At 42.3% G+C, this 22,370-nt stretch overlaps 2 protein-coding genes across 10 annotated transcripts in view; one reads left to right on the top strand and one right to left on the bottom strand.

Moving 5' to 3' along the window:
* GPSM2 (G protein signaling modulator 2) overlaps positions 1-1,491 on the top strand; it is a 42,925-nt gene extending 41,434 nt beyond the window's left edge. For all 3 annotated transcript variants that reach the window (XM_066626636.1, XM_066626637.1, XM_066626634.1), the window contains one exon: positions 831-1,491. In XM_066626636.1, coding sequence (XP_066482733.1) covers positions 831-998 — 168 coding nt within the window. In that variant the 3' untranslated portion in view covers positions 999-1,491. The remainder of the gene's footprint in view (positions 1-830) is intronic.
* The window catches only part of CLCC1 (chloride channel CLIC like 1), a 29,447-nt gene extending 7,496 nt beyond the window's left edge, over positions 1-21,951 (bottom strand). Inside the window, exons 1-13 of one of the 7 annotated variants that reach the window (XM_066626639.1) lie at positions 21,799-21,951; positions 19,646-19,780; positions 16,928-17,035; positions 15,189-15,299; positions 11,774-11,995; positions 11,246-11,386; positions 10,003-10,096; positions 8,433-8,530; positions 8,185-8,331; positions 5,783-6,106; positions 4,853-4,921; positions 4,023-4,301; positions 1,539-2,215 (exon numbers count right to left, since the gene is read on the bottom strand). In XM_066626639.1, coding sequence (XP_066482736.1) covers positions 2,186-2,215; positions 4,023-4,301; positions 4,853-4,921; positions 5,783-6,106; positions 8,185-8,331; positions 8,433-8,530; positions 10,003-10,096; positions 11,246-11,386; positions 11,774-11,995; positions 15,189-15,299; positions 16,928-17,035; positions 19,646-19,777 — 1,755 coding nt within the window. In that variant the 5' untranslated portion in view covers positions 19,778-19,780; positions 21,799-21,951 and the 3' untranslated portion in view covers positions 1,539-2,185. Of the gene's footprint in view, positions 1-1,538; positions 2,216-3,982; positions 4,302-4,852; positions 4,922-5,782; positions 6,107-8,184; positions 8,332-8,432; positions 8,531-10,002; positions 10,097-11,245; positions 11,387-11,773; positions 11,996-15,188; positions 15,300-16,927; positions 17,036-19,645; positions 19,781-21,092; positions 21,284-21,515; positions 21,748-21,798 lie in introns of those variants that run through there. The other 6 variants (XM_066626642.1, XM_066626643.1, XM_066626644.1 and 3 more) reach the window with 6 other exon arrangements.
* Positions 21,952-22,370: the final 419 nt, after the last annotated feature.

The raw sequence follows: 22,370 nt of genomic DNA, 5'->3' as shown, positions 1-22,370 counted from the left end.
AGAGAGAGAGAGAGCTCTACCTTGCTGCACATGTTCTGGCTACAGAGATTTTCGCCCCCCCCCCCTTCAGCCTCTTTGCTGGCTCAGGGGCTCCAGGAGTGTTCTTGTTCCTTTTCAGGGGGAACCTCTTCCAGGGCTGCAGGGCTATTTCCCTGCCTGGGTGAGGCAGAGCCTTTTTGTAGTGTTTTGGGCTGCCTGGAAATGGAGTGAGACACCAGTGCAGGGCAAAGGAAGCAAAGGTGTGTGTGACTTTCAGTTCACACACCCCATTCGTGTTGAGACAAATCCGCAGATAAAAAATCTGTGGATAAATAGGCTGCACCTGTAGATCTAATGTTATGTTAGCAGTTAACTAACTTCCTGTTTCCTGTTGAAGAGATTACTAGATCAACTGCTTCCCATTAACATTCGCTCTAGTCTCTTCAAGCATTCAGACAGCCTTTTCTCACTAAATGCTATTGCAATTAATGCTGTTTGCTATTTATGAATTATGTAAACACTGAATCTGGATTTAGTTTTTCTTTCCCCTTGCACAGCACATAGAAAGGCATCTTTTGAATCAAGCCCCCTCTTGGCAATCGATTACATTCTCTCATCCACATGCAGCTGTTTTGATAAAGATAAATGCTAACTAAATTCAGTTAGTTATACCAAAGAGCCAATGTTAAACCCTAGCAAATATTTTGAATTCTAAATGAATGAAGCTGAAGAGATAGGTCAGAATCCTCATATGTTACAGCTTTGGGTAAATTTAATTTGGAAATGAGATTTAGCTGTTGAATAATACAGTGGCAAAGTCTGATTTTTAAGCCTTTCTTCCATTTTTTTAGGGATCTAGACTGGATGATCAGAGATGTGCACCACCACCAAACACTGCAAAAGGACCAACTGTACCTGATGAAGACTTCTTTAGCCTTATTTTGAGATCACAAGGAAAAAGAATGGATGAACAGAGAGTCTTTCTACCCTCTGGTTTAAAGAGGCCAACTTCTAGCTAATGAACTTCTTAGAAAGCACACTGGAGAACAAAACACATCAGGGGATCATGTAGTACTGTAACTCATATCTTGTGTATAGCATATGCAGGAAATGCCTTTAAGGGAAACTGTATAAAACTTGGGATATTCAAAATATTGTGTAAACCTACACAGTTCATGGTACGGTCCCTGCTGCCACTGTTTGAAAGCAGGCACTCTGTTGGGGGGGGCAGGGAGAAGGTGATACAAATCCATTGAATAAATAATATTTGTGAGAAGTCAGCTGTACAGTGCACTGCTTCTATTCTCTTTTCCACTCTGTAAATACACTATATTTCTTACTGGGGGTGGTGCTTAAGCTACATTTGTTACTAGTGTGTGAATTTTTTTCCAGCTGAAATCATGTTATTAAATAACTGTAGAATTAGCTGCAATTTCCTAACTTTTACAGCATTAAAAGGTCTTAAAACAGTATTTTTTTAAATTAAACAAAAATAAATCTTTTAATACTGGCTATAAACCTATTGTTTGTTTGTAAATAACTGCCATTATGCACAGGGACAACAGGATAAACAATTTATTTATATTAGGAAGTAGTTAATTGTGGGTGTCCAACACTGAGGATACATTCCAATGCCACAGAAACATCTTACACATACATTTCAGCTAGGGACAGAACTTAAACTCTCTTGTTTCAGGTTAGCAGTAACAAAACCTTTAAAATGCACTTTGCAAGTTGTCTGCTTCTGTTTGTCCTGCATCCCACACAGGATTATACACTTTAGTGTTTAACAGGAGGCTTCTTTTGCCTGTGGTTGATCAAAAATGGGGGGGGGGGAATCTCCTACTACAGCTAAATGATGGGATGTTCAAGGACAGGAAACATAGTACATGGAAATCATTTATGAAACTTGTTTTTTATTTTGCTGCAAGCAGTCAATGCCAAAATAGTGTTAATATGTTCTGTATATTTGACCAAAGGTCTGAAAGATGAATCAATTTTTTTCAGTGTTTTGATTCTTTACAGCAACTTCAACACCTGATATAATTTAGGTCTTCAAGAAAAATGTCCTACCTTGATCTAACTAAAATAACAAGTACTGGGATGTTTGTCACTAAGTTAACCATTCCCCGGATCCAAGAATGGTGACTTTGTTTTAAAAATAAGCAGAAGCATAAAAAGTCACTTTCCTGGTAAAACTTGGAGATCAGGAAGCAGAGTTGCTCTTATTTTGTTCCTGTAAGGAGAAGATTTAAAGGTTGAAGTCTATTGCCACATGTATTTGCAAGTCTCAATGTCTTTTAGATGATGCACAAGCTATCACTTCTGCTTCAGTGACATATCACTGCCCTGGCTAGTAATTCAAAACAGTCAAAATTCAATGCCTTGTAATTTTTGCAGCAGTAGAAAGAAAAAGTCATCTGTGAAGTCTTCAAAGTTGGGCTGTTCTAAAGCTTGTAGAAAAGAGAAGGGCTCAATGTGGCTATAATATTGCCAAATGTTTCCTGCTCCACTTCCATATCACTTGGGTAGTTTTACATGCATTTATCTTAACAAATCAACGTTTTAAACCCTGATGGGTTAGTGTGTGTGTGAGTGAACTGGAGCAGAAAAATGGCCATCAGAGAAAGACTGTGATGTTTCCACTCAATCCCCACCCTGCCCTTTAAAAGCAAATATTGTCTGATTTGCTTCATATCCTTGTATGTAACATGTGGTTTACCCCAACAGTTACACTGCACCTGTTAATTTTGAGTATATTTGGCAAACAGTTGCTTAGACCATATGTAACCTGTTTGCAATTGTTACCAGTCTAAGGCTGTAATCCTATGTGCAGTTATTTGGAAGTAACCCTTAGTGAACTCAGTGAGACTTGTTTCAAAGTAAATATGGATAGGATTAGGTTGCACAGCTCTCAGAAACGGTTTTCTTTTCCAGTGGTACAAACATAGTCTAGAAGCATGAAAAAGTCACTGAATCTCAGCAAATTTTACATAAGACAGTTTCTTAAAGTTATATGTTATAGTTAAATCCATTTATAAACTAACATCTACCAAGGTTTTCTTCAAATCATTCCACAATAGTTTCCATGCCTACCTTCTAAGAAAGTGGTTCAGACATTCACAGCCCTATCCTACCAAAATCCCCATGTGGCAATGCAGCGGTGGTGGTGCAGTTTCCACTGCATCCCACAGTTTCAGCTGCTGGAGATCTTGTGGTAAGGCAACATTTGTCCCCAGCCCAGCAACTACTACAGGTCAACTTGGTATCATTGGCACAAGCCCATGTTACTCCATGCCAGCAGATCAGGCCTGGGAAAGTTTGGATTTGGCATGCACCACCATTGCTAAACCTACCCCCTCAAGGGCCCAATCCACCCATCTCCTCCCATCCCCCCCACCCCATTCCAACTCCTGTGTAGGACCTCTTAGTGTCCACTGGTGTGTTCAGGAAGGCTCCAGCCTTCCCACCAGTGCACAGGCTATGAGCACTGCAGCAAAAGACTTCATAGCTGCTTCGCGGCAGCCTGTGCCAGCAGGACACACTTTCTAACATGCAGTTAGTTCTAAAAGCAATTAGAATTAAATGTGGTATTGATCTACTGGACCTGACTCCTCTCCTTGAAAGAGTACAGCAAGGACCAGACGTGTAAAGAACTTACAATCAATTCTGCAAATATTGAGTTTTTTTGAAATTGCTTTATCGCTGTTTACAAGCAGGACAGGGGGAAGAATTCAGTCTCCCTCCCTTCTTAAACCTGGCCAAGATTATACAGCTCAGGTGTAAGCCCTTTTTTTGGATTCCACATTCTGTGGAGTTTTTTTCCTTATGCTCTTGAAGAAAGCCATACATCAAATGCATGGACATATGCACCTATTTGAACTTTCACCTTTCATCTCCTTCATTTGCTTTACCCCTCTTTCCTCTCCCCCCCCCCCACAACCTGGAACATAAGTTGTCTGCACCTCTCCCCAAAAATCAGATGAAGAATAAGAACTCAAACCTCTGCTTTGTTGAGCGGAGCAATTGCAGGCTTAACTTACAATGGAGCTTAAAGTTTCTGCAGTCTCTGGGAGTTCGGTTAAACCACATGAACTGCTCTCTTTCCTCTTTTCAAATCTTGTGGGCTTGATTGAGTCTTGACTTGTTCTCTCGTCCTCTTCAGTGTTACATTTTGCTTCATTTCCATTGCCCTTTAGAGGTTCTCGTATGTGGCCAGGGTTATCACGCTGTATGGTGTTCACTTCACACAGGGTTTGATCTCTGCCATTTTTCTCTATTTTATCAGAAGTCTGATTACTTGGTTTAAGAGAGAGTTCACTCTGTAAAAAGACAGATATCACTGAATCATTTTTTGTACAATATTAAGATACCTAACATCAGCACAACAAGCTGACAAATCCTATGCACAGGATTACAGGTGATCCCCATGTCGGAATAAGTCTTACTAAAATCAGTGGGATGTATACTGGGACCCTAGTGTTGATGCTTTTGCACAGGAGCAATATGTCCATTCTGCTGATTCTGCACAGGTGTAATGGCAAGAGCCAGCTATTCCAACTTCCAGACAAACCTCTGGAATGGAACCAAGCTGTAACTTAGGGACTTGGTGTACAAGTAAACGTGAATAGGATTGCACTACATGTGGAGTATCTTAGCATGAGCTAAGAGTCTATACATGTCCACTCAGAAGTAGGCTGCACTGAATTTAAACTACAATCATATTGCAAATACAGTCTAAAATAACAAGTTGTGAATCTAAACAATACTCCCAAGTATTGGGAATAAAGTTTTTTTCTGAAAGAATGCAAAGTTATACTGATTTTAGGTAACACACTTTTCTATAAGCAAATCCTACACTTCTTCAACTTACTAGATGTTCGCCACTGTTCTTTTTTTCAAATTTTTTTTGCAAGTTATCCTCTTCTGAAGATAGATCACTCTGCAATGTATGAAACACTAAGATAATGAAATAATTGTTCAATATGCAATCTCTGTAAGACAATTTTTTCTAGAAGTTTATTATTACAGACTCACACAATAACATCCATCAATCACACCACAACAGTTAAATGAAAAGTCAAGAATTCAGATGACATGAGAGATCCCTTATATGGGAATTTTCTTTATAAGCTTGGTTCAGAAACTTTATTACTAAAAGGGATAGTAATTTAAAAATGAACACAACAGAAACCAATCTGCTATCTTTACTAATCCAATTGCTCACTCAGATGAGAATTATTAGTATAAATAATTAAGCGTGCAATCCAAGTCTGATCTTTGGCCCTTGCGGCCGCCCAGAAGTGTTGCAAACATATTGTAAGGATCCAGACCGGTGAAGTGTGAGTTTGCACCGGCCAAGGGAGGCTGCTTCAGGGGGTTTGGTGGGCCGCTGTGAGATACAGGAAGCTGGACTAGATGGGCCTATGGCCTGATCCAGTGGGGCTGTTCTTATGTTCTAATGGGGTTGGGGAGGGTGGAATGGGGGCAGGGGGAGGGGAGAAAGGTAGGTGGACCAGGTCCAGGAGGGGGTGGGTGGGACCAGCTTGGGTGATCTAGGCCGTATCCTAATCTTCCTCATGAGCGGCCCAGCAGTAGCAGCAAGTAGACCCAAGTAGCCCTATTGGGGTGGCTGCTGCGCAACACGGAGAAAGGGGAAATAAATCCCCTTACTCCATGTTGCACGGCAGCCACTTCCTACCCTGCTCTAGATGAAGCACAGGCCAGTCAGCCTGCCTGTTACAGCACAGGATTGGATTGGGCTGTAATTTGCAAAAGAAACCTTCCGTTTTCCCCCAGTTACCTTGATTGCCAATTTGGAGTGCTCTTTTGTTGATGCATCAAGCATATCAGCATGCAAAACCTCAATGTTGGTTTTGTTGCCATCTTGAGATATTGCAGATTTGTATCTCTTGACTGAAGCATCTCCTCTGTCATAAGGTCCTCTCTGAAGGAAGCCGGGTTTCCTCACAAAATAGACACCACTATCACCTGCACCATCATCTTGTGGATATACTTGTTCTTGAAGTTGCCTGTCACTTGGACCAAGAGAAGGAGGTTGCTGCCTGTCTAGATAAGTTAACTGTCTTAATGAAGTAACCGATCTTCCAGCTCCATAGCAGAAACCCTATTAGAGAGAGACTCTTGTAAGAAACATCAACTTCAAAACAAATAAATAAAACACTCAAAGTCTTTGCTCAGATATGATTTAAATGTTTTGGACATTTCATGACAAGATTTTCTCAAGTTTTTCTACATTATTAGCCACATTTATATTCATCAGTTGACTTCTGTCATCAGTTGAACCATCAGAATGTGGATTCATAACTCAGTATAAATATATTTGTTTTTAGGTCAGGCCACCCAGGGACAAATGCCAAATTATGTGCCATTGTTCAGTCTTATAATGCTATAATACATTCATTTTAAATAATAAATCAAAGTTGCTGTTTCAAAAAGCTTAAAATTGAATTTTTCAAAGCTGTATCACTTAGGAATCCCCTAGTGTTGTGATGTAAAGAGAGGTATGAACCCCTTGAAACATGCTTCTCATTCACTCTTATGTTCCTTCACAGGAAACTGAGGCACACTGGAGCAACCAGGTCAGCTGTTGTTACTATATGGCAGTCCTAGGGTGGGGGTAGGGAGAAGATTCACTGCCACCAGAGATAGAATTAACAGCTCCACCTCAAGCCTTTCCTCTAGTTTGGGATTAACTAGTAATTTAGGCATCCTTCAGCTCTGGAGCACAATGCAGGAGGACAGAAGGGAAATGTCAGCTGACCAAGCCACCTTCTACACACACTATCCCAGAGCACTCACAGCATTGGGTCAAGTGGAGATCATGTAGGCCATGCGACTCCAAACCCAACCTGGGGGCTACATCTAGCCCCCGGGAGGATTTGATCTGGCCTTTGGCAGAGAAGCTTGACTGTTGTGGCCTGCAGCAACATGCTGGGAGGCAAATGCAAGAGTAACTTCTGCCTGATTCTCAACTCCCCAACAGTATAACACACCCCTTGGAAACCTTGGTCCAGATACATTCAATACCTTGATCAGACTGCTGGCCAATCACTTCCATCTATCTAGCACATATTGAAAGCATGTTTTCTCTTTACAAATTAATTTCACAGATTTCTCCATAGTTCCACAACTCTATACCTCCAACACATTAATTCTCTCCCCAACACCTCCAAATAATTTCCCCTTTAATTTTTTTCCATATTCCTCCTTTCATTGATTTAATATTGATTTTTCACCATATTCCTCCTTTCAAAAATCCATTGTCCCAAAAATAATTTTCCATTTCAAAATCCATTCCCCCCTCTTCCTGTGCAAATCAATTTTGCCTTCTGCTCCCGCCAATCATTTTTCAAAATTCATTCCCCTCTCTTATGTATTTATTATTATTTAAGTTTATTAATTTTCTGGCCCTTGGCACCATGTCAGATATACAATGCAGCCCTCAAACTGAAAAGTTTGGAAACCCCTGATGAAGGCAAGTAGCTCTTTCGTTCTTGTCTTAATCCATATTTACCTGGCCCACAGGTGTACACATTTGGTTTCTGTTGCATATATGCAATGTTGGTCAGAGAAGCAGTCTTATTTTAAAACAGAGAAAAGGACTGATTAAAAGAAAAATATGCAACATACAAGACAAAGGAAATATGTCACCTGTGATCAGAGGCAATATAAAATAAATCAAAGAGCTTCTTATGACAGATTCTGTACTTTAAGAAATCCATTTACACAGGACAAAGGGTAGAATCTCCTCCATTATCAAAGGGAGAGATCATCTTGAGGCAGTTGACGCCCCTCTCCAGAACAACTGCATGCAATTCCTCCAAACCATCCTTGCCTTTTTAAGGTATTCTTGGGCACTGGGTTTCAGTCTCCCTCACTGACTAGTACCCTCACTGATTAGTACCATTGGGAAAACTAGCCTAACACCAGAACTTCTCCTAAACTATGATGTTGGTAGGACTCAGTCAACAAAGCAGGTGTAATCAGGGCCGAACAGAGATATTTCTTGCTTACTGTTCTAAAGGCACAAGTATCTGCCAGGATGATATCTCCCCACATACCTTTCTGATGGGCCAATTGAAGGTGTTAGCAGGCCCTCTACTTAGCCTCACTGTTTTCCAAATGACATCATTGTACTTGCTCTTACAGTTTCCAATTCCACAAAATGGGGAATATACATACCAAAACTGCCACTATTAGGAGAATTAGCACTGGAATCTGTAGCAACATTGGGATTTCTTTCATGAGTGCTTTAATAAATTCACCAATTCCTTGTCCTATGTGCTTCAATGGCTCTGTTATAAAATTGGTAAATGTAACAGCCAAGGCCTAGATCAAATGAAAAGATCAAAGGAAATGAAAATTAGAATGATTTTCATGGGTTCATTAAAAAATAAAAATACAAATGGCTTTCTTAGAATGGGGAATACCTTTGTTGGAGGAACAAGCCAAATAGGATTTACTAATATGGTCTCATAGTACTTTTGGCAAGGGTCATCTTGGAACGTCCATGAACTTCTAAACCAGTCTATTGTGAAATAGCAAGAAATCAGACTTTACACAAAATTAACTACTGTATTTCAGTTGTAAGTATTAATTCACTACTATAAGAGCAACTATATGTAATTGCTTTTAGGCTTATTTTAGAAACTTGATTTTATACCAGAAAAGTGAAATCTAATAAAGACATTCCCAATATTCAAATATGACTAAACTGTTATTCAAGGAAGGAGGAAATAAATGTTTCTACAAATGGTATTCCTTAGAAGAGGTGAAACACTATCTGGTGGGAAATAATATAATCTTTATGCCAAAAAAGTATTTTAAAGCATATTTACTAGGTTCAGAACATTCCAAACACCAAACTAAACCTGATGGCGAATCAGGAACTTGGTGAGAGTCAAACTCAGCTCTGCTAGCAGTCATATTGCTGAGAACCAAGAGCGCAGAGGGACAGCTGGGCAATGACAGTAGAAAGCAGAGTTTTCTTTGGAAAAACAATTTCCTAATCAGAATTCTGGGCATGTTCTTACTATGTTGCGGGTAAGTAGGTTGCTGAGAAAAATACGCTAGCAGGGTTAAGCATGCTGCAGTAAGTCATACTTTTACCCGAGCCATTTTACAGCTGTTGAACAGTAAACCAAGTTCCAAGATTTGGATCACCTGCCAAATTGCTAGCGATATTGACAGTCCAATCCTACTGGGACAGTTGCCTGACGTACAGCAGTGCCAAAATGGCCAATGTTGTATCCTGCGAGGCCAGGGAAGCAGCCAGAGGTCTCCTTGGAACTTTGGTTCCCTTACCCTGTTTTGGGTTCCGGCAGCCCCCGAGGGTCTACTCGGATATGTGCCAGCTCAATCACTGGCACAGAACCAAGGAGACCCGTGTTGGGCTCTGAATTCCAGGAGGGGGGGTAGTATTTGGAAGCAGCCAAGGCTGCCGTCCTCAACCCTCCTGGACCTAAACAGCCCCTTCCCAGACCTATAACACCCCTGCTCACCCTCCCCACTGCCCTCCTCCTGCCCAGGAATGTCTTCCTGCCACTCAGCAAGAAACTTACTGCTGCCGGGTCCAGGCAGGCTCCCAATTGGCACAGATGTGCCTAGAAACATCTCCAGAATGACTAGACATTGTGCCAGCAGAATGTGCTGCATCAATAGGATGGTTTTAAAAGAAATTTCAAGGTAGACATGTGTGCCATTCACACAACTACTTCAAAGACAAACCAGCTGACTGAATCAAGTTGAATGAATGTAACAATACAACAAAACATTGGTGTACTACTATACACTTGAGATGGTCCAGAATTCATAATAGTGGTATGAAATATTAACATAGCAAATGTTCAAGGTGCAAAGTTAATTTATAATCAATTTGTAGTGTCAGAAATGTTTAAAATGCAGCTCAACTGTATGTATACAAAGAAAAAAATTTCACAATTAACTGAAATGTATCAGACACAGAAAGTTAAAGTAGCAAAAAAGTCATAAACATCTTACCAAAAACACTATCACTCCAGTGAATCTTCTCAGCACATACGTCATCAAAATTTCCCATTTTTGACACTTCAGCCTGATGCTGTGCAAAGGCTAGCTAACAAAGATCAAAGCATTAAAAAAACCAAAATATTAAAGCAAAATCACGATGGCAGCTTTATTTTTGAGAATTTTAAAAAAGTTTAAGAGGGAAATCCTTAAACAGCAGAATTCAATTCAATTTAGACAAATCGTTAAGAGGGAAATTCCATTAACTATGTTTTTAAAAAGGAAATAATCACCTCCTTCATATATAGCAGCAAACCCCTGCAAAGATCACTTTAAAATGTATAATTCCTAAAGACAGATTGTGTGTATGTAATTTTCTCTTCTAGGTTCTCTCTAACCCCAAGATCGAGTCTCTGGTTATTTAATAAAGATAGTAGAGAGGAAACAGCTTCTGCAAATCTGGAGTTGCTCTCTAGTACAGGGTGGGGGGGGGGGGTTGCACTGGCTTCTTCCCTCAAATCCAAGAATAACCTGAGCTTTGGTGGGTTGCACTTAATGGAGACTAAGAACACTTGTCAGGTTAAAAAAAAAAAAAAAGCCTGTCAGGCAAAGTGGGGCACTTTGTTGTGCAAGACTGATGTATAGAATGGGAAAAAAATTAAAACTACTGTACTCTGTCACTGAAATCAGGCAGAATGAAATAATGTGTCAACCATACTAAACTGTATCACAGAGAGAGACAAATCAAATCTTGAACTATTTGCAATGAGGTGCACAAACCGGCCACTGCTGTATGTGCTTATTTTGGGGATAAGACTCAAACACAGGGCAACAAGAGTAAAAGTTTTCTATTTTAATAATCACAAGCATGGATGCCCAAGGCTGCAATCCTACATACACACATACTTGGAGAATAACAACCCAATCCTTTCCAACTTTCCAGCACTGATGCAGCCACACTGAGGCAGCCCTTACCTTGAGGAGGCTTCCGTGACTGGCCCCCTACTGCTGGACACAGTGCATATCCAACTGATGTGGCTACATCCTCTCTGGAAAGTTGGGTAGCATTGGGCCCTTGTCTCCTACAACTCAATGGGTCGTATTTTTGAGTAGCCATACATAGGATTGAGCTGTTAGTTTATATTGAGTCTTGCCAGGATTTAAGATGAAGAGTTATGGAGTAAACAGCAATGTTTGCAGATTTTATTTTCAGAGCAGACAAATATCCACTTCCCCATCTCATCTTAATATCATTTACCTTATATAGGTACATCCAATTCCACCCAAAACTGATGAGAAAACTTATGAATAAAAGACGTTTTAGTTGTGTAAACCAGCCGATGCGTGTCCATAGTTCTGTAGCAACAATTACTGCAATGCACAGCAAGCACAATGCCACCTTTGAAAAAAAGATCCAAAAACAGTGAGTTGTAAAACTCCTGAAAAATTCCAATATCTGAGGTTTCAATCCTCCTCTTTTATTCGAATGAAAAGGACATATCTTTCCTATTCAATTTCTGTTTAAGGTAGTCGTCAATATCATGCAATACTAATGAAGCACCTCTTGCTTCATTTTGTTTTCATGAATTAGAATTAAAATAATTTTAACATTTTTCAAGTAGGTGGGCCAATTTATTAATTGTATGTTCTCTACTTCTAATTTAGAACCGTATGATGTAAATATCATATATGATATGATGTATCACTTTAAATAAGCATGAAACATTACAGACTTGTATAACACATGACAAAGAAGAAAATCTTAATACAAGGATTTATTTCTCACCATGAAGACATCATATGGATCAACCCCAAACGAGTCCTCAAACTTCCATTTCCAAGCTTCATAATCATGATGCCTAAAATTAATCAAAATATCACTAAGTGCATCATCCAAAGCAGCTGATTTCCAGCCCTCTTCATTCAGGAACCTGTTGATTTCATTAAACATCTGTTTAGTAAGGATGATCTCAGCATCATAATGCATATCCCCAGTGTTATCATCAGGCTGAAAAAAAAGCAACACAAACACAAAAACAACAGTTAACTTTTGAATTGGTAACTGGAGAGTTTTGCGAAGGATATATCAGCAGGACACTTAACAGCTTAGGAGTTAATAATAGCCAGGAGGTTTCTTTGTTCCAGCAAAGTTCTGAGTGACTGCAATGGTGGTACTCTGAGCAGGCAAAGAATTCTAATGCATGGACCATTCTACAGCACCAGAATACAAACAGGCTTGTTTACAGTTCATATTTTCTTTAAAAGTTCTTCAGCATCAAATAAAATATAAATATACCCTGAGAGGGAGGAGCTGCCCAAGAAGAGGACTAACCAGGAGATCCCACTGGAAAATATAAATGTATCCACTAAATACAATCTAAAGGCACCATTATCCAGGATTACTGATACGGTAGCAGATGTTTCTACAACATCAATACCAAACTATGTAATGCAGATTTCCCCAAACTGAGGCATTGGAAGCCAGGTTCTCTGGTCCCTTAAGGGGTGTGATGACAGTACTCCCAGGATTGTGCCGCCGCCACAAAAACAGGTTTTGTTTTTTTACTTATCAGGGGCAGCGCCAGCCCTGTGGAGGGGGCAAGGAACCTGCGAACCCCTTTGTGGGCTTCCCCGTACCTTAAAACAGCTCCCTGAATGACTGTTCAGCTCCCACTTCCAGTTTTCATCATGAAGCCAGAAGCGGATTGCGATCACCCAAAGATACCTGCAGAGAGCTGGTGCTGCTCTGGTAAGTAAGAGACACTTTTTCGCAATGGCAGTGCGATCCTAGGGGTGCTGTTGCCACCCCACCTCCATACCAGTTCGCAGAGGTCCCATAACGCTTGGGAGCCTCTGATATAACGGATTATGGTAATGATAATGTGTCAAATCTATTTAGTACAGCAGGTTCAGAACCTGATCCTGTGGTCCGCACCGCGCCTACACGAGCACCTTCACTTTAGCAGTGACCAAACAGTTGCCGCTAAAGTGAGTAATCCCACTGCGGGACTGCTTCCCTTACTCAGGGGAAGGGGACGAATGTCCCATTCTCCTGAGGAGCCTCCTGCAGTAGTGCAGGAGGCTCTGGATCTGGCGGGAGCCCGCCAGGGAGCCACTGGGTCCTGCAGCTCTGGGCAGCTCAGGACTAGGCTGTTAGAATGTTCATGCCCAGAGCTTCATTATAAAGGACATGGCCCCACCATCTACGGCCAAATTCTGTCCCTTCTGTTACATTCCAGACTTCAGTACAAATAAGTACACAGGTTTCATTGAGAGCCCCCATCCATTTTATCAACATAGACAGGTTATTTAAGCATTTTTTACATTGCTTTTTATTTTGACTGGTATTTGTCACTTGATCTCAGGTATCCTGAATAACATGCAAGTGAAAATAATTAAATGGTTGGGCTCTGTAGTACAGCAGCCATACCTCTACTCATACAAGCTCACTCTGGGGCATATATTTAGTAGGTGAAATGGTGGGCAGAATCACTCGCGCTATTTAAGCAGCTGTTTTTCTCCATTTGTTTGCTGAGCAGGTATAATTGAATCTGAGCAACTAACAGCATCCTAACAACTGTAACAACTGTACAGTCAGCCCACATTTTGCACGCACTTAACTTGTGTGAATTCAATTACACCTGCTCAGCATACAAACAGAGAAAAACAACTACAGTAGAACCTCTTTAAGTTGACCATGCAAGGGACTGGAGGAATTGGTCAATATAGGGAGGTGGTCAACATACAGAAAAATATGTAATACTGTACTTATAATATTTTTAGAGTCTTTATTATAGATATCATACCTAAATATATACAGTGAAGATATAGAAAAAATGCATTCAGAACTACATACAGTACATATACTGTATGTGAATTATTATTCTTTTTTTTAAAAAAAAGAGTCAATCCTGGTTTGCTTCTTATTTTTTGTGTAAAGATAAGAAGAAAATGCACTATCAATGCTAGCTATCCCATTCAACATGCCTGGACATTTATTCACGGCATATGACTTCAACTGTTATATCAGATGCCCAACATCCCCTTCCTCTGGAATCTCTGCGTCCATGTCGTCCTCACTTTCTTCTTCCCCAGGTGTGTCCTTCACTTCTCTGCTGGGCTGTACTTCAGACAATATTGCTCGGAATATTTTTTCCGGATCAGGTTCATTGCAGGTTCCGCTCTTACATTTGTCACCTTCCATGACGAGGCTTCTATCAGGCATTGCTTTGAAAAAGAGTCTGGACTCATCAGCATTAAAAATGTCATCATCTTTGAAGCCTCTTGCAAAGTCTGGGAACTTAGTAATGAATTCTTCAACAACTTCTGCCGGAACTTCATTTGACTCACCACACAAGACTTTCTGGGAGATCTTGTGTCACAGTTTAAATTTTTCAAGCCAACCACTTGATGCTTGGAAATCTTCTATCCCAAATTCCTGCGCAAACCTCTTAGCAATTTCTTGGATCATTGGCCCTGAGATTCTGGTGTTCACTGCCCTCATTTGTTTGAACCAGCAAAAAGTAGCTTCATTTACTTCATCAAGCGAAGTTTTCTTTCTTTTCTGCTGTAGGCCTCCGTCTTCCTTACTGTATCTCTCAAAATACTCATATTTACGTTTTTTGATGTTGCTAACTATGGTCTTGCTTCCTTGTTAGCATTTAGTGGGCAACTTACAGAGGGTAAATCAATACTCTGTGCAATGGTCGAAGTGGTCAAGATACAAGTACAATTTACGGAGGTGGTCAATATAGAGATGTGGTCAACTTTGGAGGTTCTACTGTACTTAAATAGTGTGAGTGATTGTGTCCAGCATTTCACCTACTAAATTCTTGCCACAGAGTAAGCCTAAGATGAGAGTATGAAGCTGCTGTTCCCTCAGTTGGTCTCAGTTCTTGTGTGCCTCTTGTAGTTGCTGCACACACCCTTGCTGCACTTGCGAACCCTCTACTTTGCTACTTTCTTTCCTGCTATAGGAGCAACAGCATGTATTTTTCAGATGCAAGGAATTTCCAAGGTGATTTTGAGTATATGCAATTTAAACTCTGTACACTGATCCTGGAATGTTCCCCTTGGGTAAAGTGCTGATGAACTGAACTACTCGTACGTGATATCTTAGATATAGTACTTAATATTTAAATGATAAAATATAAGAAGCAATTTAAAAGCCCAGAATTTTAAGCAGCTATGAAGGTACTCACTAGACCAAGTTTTCCAGCTTCAATTAAAATCTTGTTCAAGTATCTCTTAAAAACATGGATACTATTCCTTTCATATGACTTGGTTTTGTCTTTCTTTTCCCATTCTTCAAGCTGAAAAACAGAGTGCTTTGGTATTTCATCTTCCCATTAACAGTTCTTTAATTCATTCAGTAGCTAAAGTGTGAATTATGGCAAATAAAAAAAAGACACAACCATGACCCTGCAATCATTAATTATGGCTTCATATTTTAGACTTAAACCAAGTATGCTGCTGTTTACTTCTGAGATCATAAATACTTTGGACTCTAACACCCCTTAGTGATGCAATCTGAAACCACCCTGATTATACCTCAAAAAAACCCAGAAGCTAAGAATTTCTTCAGCTTCAAGTGAACTGACTCCCAACAAGCATTGGAGTCTATTTTTTTTAAACCAGACCTGTGCAACAGACCATGCCCCTTCTGTTACAATGGCCATATTAACACCAATACTTCTGTAAGAATGAAGAACAGACTTCTTTGAAGATTACAGTATGAGCCCCTTGGAAACCCATTTTCTACTAATATACAGAAAACAAAATAAATACCGAAAGCTGCCTTGGGCACCTCCTGAAGTGGAGTGGACAGGCAGGATATAAATATTATAAATTAAATGTGTGACCCATGAAGTTCAAAGCAGCTCACTAGCCAAGAACAGCAAAGTCAGCTACAAAGGTCAATTTCCTAAGGAGTAGTCTACATATGGGCACATGTTTCTGCACACCAATCTCAACTAACCCATGTGCAGGGCCGCTGTGAGGGGATCCACCACAGTAGTTCCACCTGAGTGCATCACAAGCCCCAATCATAAGCTATGGGCTGCACACACCCCTGCTGCACTTGAGAACCACCCCCCTTACTTCTTTCTTTCCTGATAAAGGAGAGAATCCAGTGCAAGGACCCCCTCCTGTCCATCATCTGCTCTTCAAGGGGAAATCTGCAAGAACTTTTGTTCTTCTGGGTCTCATGACTGGTTTTTTTTTCTTTTTCTAACAATATAAAACATATGTGACAGTGATAAAAAAACACCTGAGTGCTACTTTAGAAGCTGCTAGATCAGCTATTTTCAACCTTTTTCATCTCATGGTAAAATTACAAGGCAATAAAATTTTCAAGGAACACCATCAGGTTTTTGACAATTGACAAGGCACACCATGCTGTCAGTGGGAGGCTCACATACCCATTGGTCCTACTAATAAATGATCATCTCCCAAATTCCTGTGGCATACCTGTGAACCACTTGTGGCACACTAGTGTGCCATGGCATAGTTGTTGAAAATGGCTGTGCTAGATACTTGTGCAAAATGTTGACGATATTAAGAGAAGACTGCTTTAAATCTAGATGAGTATTTACATGTGGTACAGTTGGCCCCTCTATACCTACATACTCCACGGTTCACAAATCCCCTTGTGACGCTCATGACACATCTGTTTTTGTTTGCCCTTCTGATGCTATCTCCTTCAGCTGCTTCTGTTGTCACTGCTGCAGGGGGATAGTGTCTGCAGCCCTCTAAACTATTTCCTCTTCATGCTTAGTTGTTAGTGCTTGTCCTCAAAGACAAAGTCATTTGGATCGCTTACATGAAGCAATGTCTTCCACAAATGGTGAAGGATATTCCAACAGGATTTGATATCATTCAAATTACAGATATTTTGATAAAGTACTAAACATATTATAAAATAATATATATGCAAACAAACCTTCTGAATGACAGTTTCTAGTTTCTTTCGGCATCTGGAAAGCTCTGCAACACATTCCACTGCTGCTTCTTTTGGTACTCTTTTACTATCGGAATTCTCCTGAATCACCTGCAGTAATTGAAATCATTATTGTCCCACAAAAGAACATTTATTTACACAACGCAAATTAAGGCAATTTTCATCAACCGCCCCCCCCCTGTAGCCACCTGTGCCCCTCCAAAATCTGCTCCTGATCACAATTGACATGAAGCACCCAGGAGTGCAGCAGGAAAGGAACAGGAAATAGGCAAAAAAACCATTCCTCACCTTACAAGTGAAAATGGTCCATTCATTTAACATGATACAAATCAATGTAATGAATGTAGAGGTTATTTTAACATTTAGACAAAACGAACATTGCTTTATCTGACCAAAGGTATTCTGAGGCTGCCTGCCCCCTTCTGCATCTGAGGAGGCCTCCCAGATGCAACTGGAAGGCAGGTGGGGGAAGAGATTAAAGGAAAAGGGTGGGTGACAAGAAATGTACCAAGGCAGGGGATGGAGAGATGAGTGAATTGGTGCTGAGCCTACTGCAACAGGGGGAAAGGCCTCATTGAGGCTACCATCAGAAGGACCCACTTTGCCTCACCTTATAGAAGGGCCGCCTCTACCTTCTTATTCCTCAAAATTGCAAGTATTGAGCATTTTCCCCCCCATTCTATACACAATAGCATCTCCTGCAACCAACAAGACAGGCAGCCCAATCCTGAGCTGCCAGGTGAGTGGGGTTGCAGTGGCGCCTAAAATGGCTGCCGCTGCATTCTGCACTCACCAGGTAGCCCCGCTGCCTACTCTAGAAAAGGGGACTCTTGTCCCCTTCCCCCAGGTAAACTGAGTAGCCCTGCAACAGGGCTACTTGATTCTACAGCAACCCAAAGGTCGGCATAGAATCAAGAGTCTCCATGTGAGGCAGCCAGCCCGACATAGAGGCTCTTGATCAGGTGGAGCAAAGCTCCACTGGTTCCGCCTCCCTCCCCCTGACACACCTCCTCCCTGCCCTCCGTCCACCCTGGAATGCTTCCTCCCCACCACCTCTCCACTGCCTGGCAGTCTGCGTGACTGCCGAGTGGCAGAGCTCTGGCATTCCATTGGCACTAGCCCAGAGTTAGGTTAGCACCAGCGGAGCACTGGTGCTAGGGCCCACAAATGTGCCTTACGACACGTTTGCAACAGTGCACCCTGGTGGTGAGCCAGCGCACAAAGTTTAGGATTGTGCCCTAAGACTGCAATCCTATACACACCTATCTTGGTGCAAGTCCCACTGAACTCAGTCGTGCATATTTCTGACTAGTTATGCAAACCATTGCACTTTAGATCTTACTATGATTACTACCTTGAGCAAAATTAGTGCATTTTTGAGCTCAGAAGTAAATTTGTTACATATTTTAATAATAAATGTTGCAGCAACTGTTACCCTGCACATGCCTGATCTTGGAAGCTAAGCAGGGTCAGGGCTGGTTAGTACTTGGATGGGAGACCGCTGGGGAATACTGGGTACTGTAGGCTTATACCATAGTCTTTCGAGACTGAAGATTGCCAACCAACATGTTTCTTTTATTTTTATGTACTCATGAGAAAAATCATCTACCTTGTCTGCCTTCAGGACATGTATCTGGGTTTTTCATTCTATTTTGGAGAAGGGTGATGTTTGGCAGTGGGTGGTGCCTGGCAATATTGTCACAACCTTTTAAGTGAGTTTTTGTATGTTTTTGTTATCTTTAATTAGTTAAAACCTAAACATTTTAATACTTTATGAATTTTCTGATGATCTGTTTTATTTTTCCTTGGGCACCCGCTCTAAGAAAGAGGTTAAAATGTTTGTTTTACTTATTTAAAAACTAGACAGGTGATCTCTAGCTCACAGCAGAATTATTCTAGCCAAAAACAACACTGCTCAACTACAGGCTGATGAATTTGTTAGAGGATATGCCTTGTATAGTTAGGTGATTCAAGGCCCAATCCTATCCAATTTACCAGCACTGATGCAGCCATGCCAATGGGGCATGTGCTGCATCGAGCAGTGGAAGGGCAGTCACAGAAGCCTCCTCAAGTTAAGGGGACATTTGTTGCCTCAGGGCTGCATTGTGACTGCATCAGTGCTGGAAAGTTGGATAGGATCAGGTCCCTAGAACAGGGCCTCCAAGAGGAATCTTATCAGGGGGTACAAAGTTTCTTTGGGGCCCCTTCCCAAAGAGGGAGGGGGTGAAATAGACTGGGGGGGCAATGGGGGTAGGAAGTACTTCTGTAGCAGCTGTAGCCCCACAGCCGTGTACCTGAGCTCCCACCCACTCCTTCATGGCAAGCAGATCCACAAGCCAAAGAGCTCCTGGAGTAGGCCAGCTTCCTGCCAGATGTGACACTGTTAAGGAACATATGCATTCCTGGGCCTGGTGCGTGTGGCTTCTGGCAGTGCTTGCTGCCGTGTGCATCCCATGTGGGCAGTGTGTCTGGGTGAGATTGGAAAATGTGAGATTCCAGGAAATTTCTGGGCCTAGTCCTTTGGTTCCTGAGTCCCCTTTCTGATCCTGGGCCTGGGTACAAATTACCCCTTTACCCCCCTCTCCTAGGCCCTGCCATAAACATCTAACACAGGTAAAGGGAGCAGATTCCAAGGTATTATGTAAATGAATATAGAAGAGCATGAACATTCAATGGGTAAAAAAAGAACACAACATTTACCTTATCTGGCTTTCTCATTGTTCCTGAAGCTGCATCATAATTTAGCATGTCAGTTGGATCAATCCATTCATCACTCTGAATTTCACACCTTCCTATCAGAAGGATAGCACACAGTACCGAAGAAAACAGCATCCTCTATCACAAAGTATCAGAAAAAATTATGTGTCTAGTGTAATGTGCAGCTTCTTAGACAAACTGAAAAATATAGTAACATTTTTCAAAATCATTCCATTTTTGCCCAAATTATTTGGTTTCTCTAAACAAAATAGGAATATCACAAATGTTTTCTTACCTTGAGCAGGATTCTGTGACTCCCCCTCCCCCATTACACCACAGGATGCAGTACACACCCTGTTGGCACAGCTGCATCAGCACTGGAAAGTTGGATAGGATTTGTGTGCCTTAGTGTGGCACATCCAGTTATAAAATTTTGCAGTAATGGTTTAGGTAAGGATTACTCATCTCTGTGACACTTGTTACTGTCTGACAACTTTGAACTTCAACACATAGTAAATTCAAATGTTTTCTATCCACATACATAGCACATTACACAGAATGAAGGCAGGGCTCTCTCCCGAAAGCTCATAATCTAGAAGGCAGTAGCATAGCTACAGGGGGGCACAACACTAAGGGCACAATCCTAACCCCTTAAGCCAGTACTTTCCAGCCCTGGCACAGTGGTGCCAATGGGACGTGTGCTGTATCATGCAGTTGGGTGTTACTCACGGAGGCCTCCGGAAAGTAAGGGAATGTTTGTTCCCTTACCTCAGAGCTGCATTTTCCTTAAGTCAGTGCTGGAAAGGATTGTGCCCTAAGTTGTGCAGGGCACATGAATGTGCCATGTATGCTGCCCCTCCCCCTCACCATTGGAGCCATTCTGGGAAGCGAGAAGCAAAGCAGAAGTGTTTCCTCCACTTTGCTCTTGCTGCCCAAAATGGCTCCAAAGACAAGGAGCAGCTTACATGGTGTGTTCAGAGTGACCAGATACAATGGAGGACTGAGTGCCTACACCTTTAACCATTGCATAAAAGAGGGAGGGTTGGCAGCTGCAGCTCAACATGGAAAGGTTTAAAAAGCTGCACCTGCCAACATTCCCTCTTCTATACAGTAGTTAGTGTAGGCACTCTGCCCCTCTTCGTATCTGTCACCCTGGGTGCACTGATGTGCCCTGAAAAACTGTGCACCCCTGTAGCTACGCTACTGCTCAAAGAGACACAAGGGAGGAAAGCAAAGGAAGTGGGCGCAGTGGAAGACTGAGCATGTGGTTATTTATCATTACACATAATAATAATAATAATAATAATAATAAACTTTATTTTTATCCCACCCTTCTCCCCAAAGGGACCCAGGCTTAGTAATACAGGGACTGGGTCAGAGACTATACCAAAGGCTTCACATAAAGGGAGATTAACATAAATAAAAATAAAACAGCAAGATCAAACCTTACCATTAAGAAGTCATTAAGTAATACAGTAATTAAGAAGTCGGCTCTAATAGAAAAACCAGGCTAGATGCCAGACAGGTGGGGGGATCAAAAGGCAGACCTACACTCAAGAAACCCTCAGTCTCTCTCCCCCCATCCACACCCACCCTATGTGACCTGGAGCCCAAGCCTAGACATGTCTGCTCAGAAGTAAGTCCCACTGGGTCCAATGGGGCTTACTCCTAGGTAAGTATGGATAGGATTGCAGCTCAGAAGCAAGTCCCACTGGACCCAACGGGGCTTACTCCCAGGTTAGGCTTACTCCCAGGTAAGCCTGCAGCTGCCATCCTATCCACACTTACCTGGGAGTAAGCCCCATTGGACCCAATGGGACTTGCTTCTGAGTAGACCTGTCTAGGCCTGGGGGCAGCCAGCCAGCAGAGGCACCTGGAGAAGGGCCTGCAGAGACCACCCAGGCGGGTTGAGGGCACCTTCGGGGACGCAGGCAGGTCCCGAGCCTTGCAGGGCTCTCAGAGGGAGGCGCTGAGCAGTTGCCGAAGCGCCAGCAAGAGACGCTCCCAAGACTCGCCCGGTTAACGGTCCCGCGGTCGCCTTTCGGCCAGCAGGCGCAGAACACGCGGGGAGGGGGAGCGTGCGGGTGCCAGTGAGTGACACAGGAAGGCCGTTGACCCCGCCCAGCCCCGCCCCGCCCACGCGCGAGCTCAGTCACCTCCAGCCCTCCACGGCGCGCGCGCTGCAGGACGAGCTTTCCTAGTCGCCGCCACAGACTTCCCCGTCGCGCGCTCAGCCAACCCGAGCCAGGAGCGCCGAGCGAAGCGACCCCTCTCCATCCATGAGCTCGGTCGTCGACCTCAGTCTGCCGAGAGCTGTAGGGAGTGGTCTCCGCCTCGCCTTTGGAGCGCGCCCAGTCAGCCGCTGGGGGTAGGGGGTGTGCCCTGACGACAAACTGTTTATGCCTACAAGTGTGTCACAGCCCAGTTGGGCGTTGAAAACCAAAGTGGGCGGGCAGAGAATGTGCGACTTTGAGGCCAATCCTTAGGCCTGTCTACTCAGAAGTAAATCCCATTATAGTCAGTGGGGCTTACTCCCAGGTAAGTGTGGATAGAATTGCAGCCTCAAAAACTGAAGTATGCCTTTTTTTGTTAAGCCAGCCCTGCTAAAGCTCTTCATTCGTAGAAAAGACCTTCAGTTACTGTAATTGTGCACAGGTGCAAGGAGGCAAATTACTATTAAACCCCCCCTCCCAAAAAATGTTTTGCCACAATGAACTTGTTAGTGGTA

This window comes from Tiliqua scincoides, chromosome 4 (genome assembly GCF_035046505.1).
Source record: "Tiliqua scincoides isolate rTilSci1 chromosome 4, rTilSci1.hap2, whole genome shotgun sequence".
Taxonomy (NCBI): Eukaryota; Metazoa; Chordata; class Lepidosauria; order Squamata; family Scincidae; genus Tiliqua; species Tiliqua scincoides.
The sequence above is the reverse complement of the archived record's forward strand: the minus strand, read 5'-3'. Positions and strand labels throughout refer to the sequence as shown.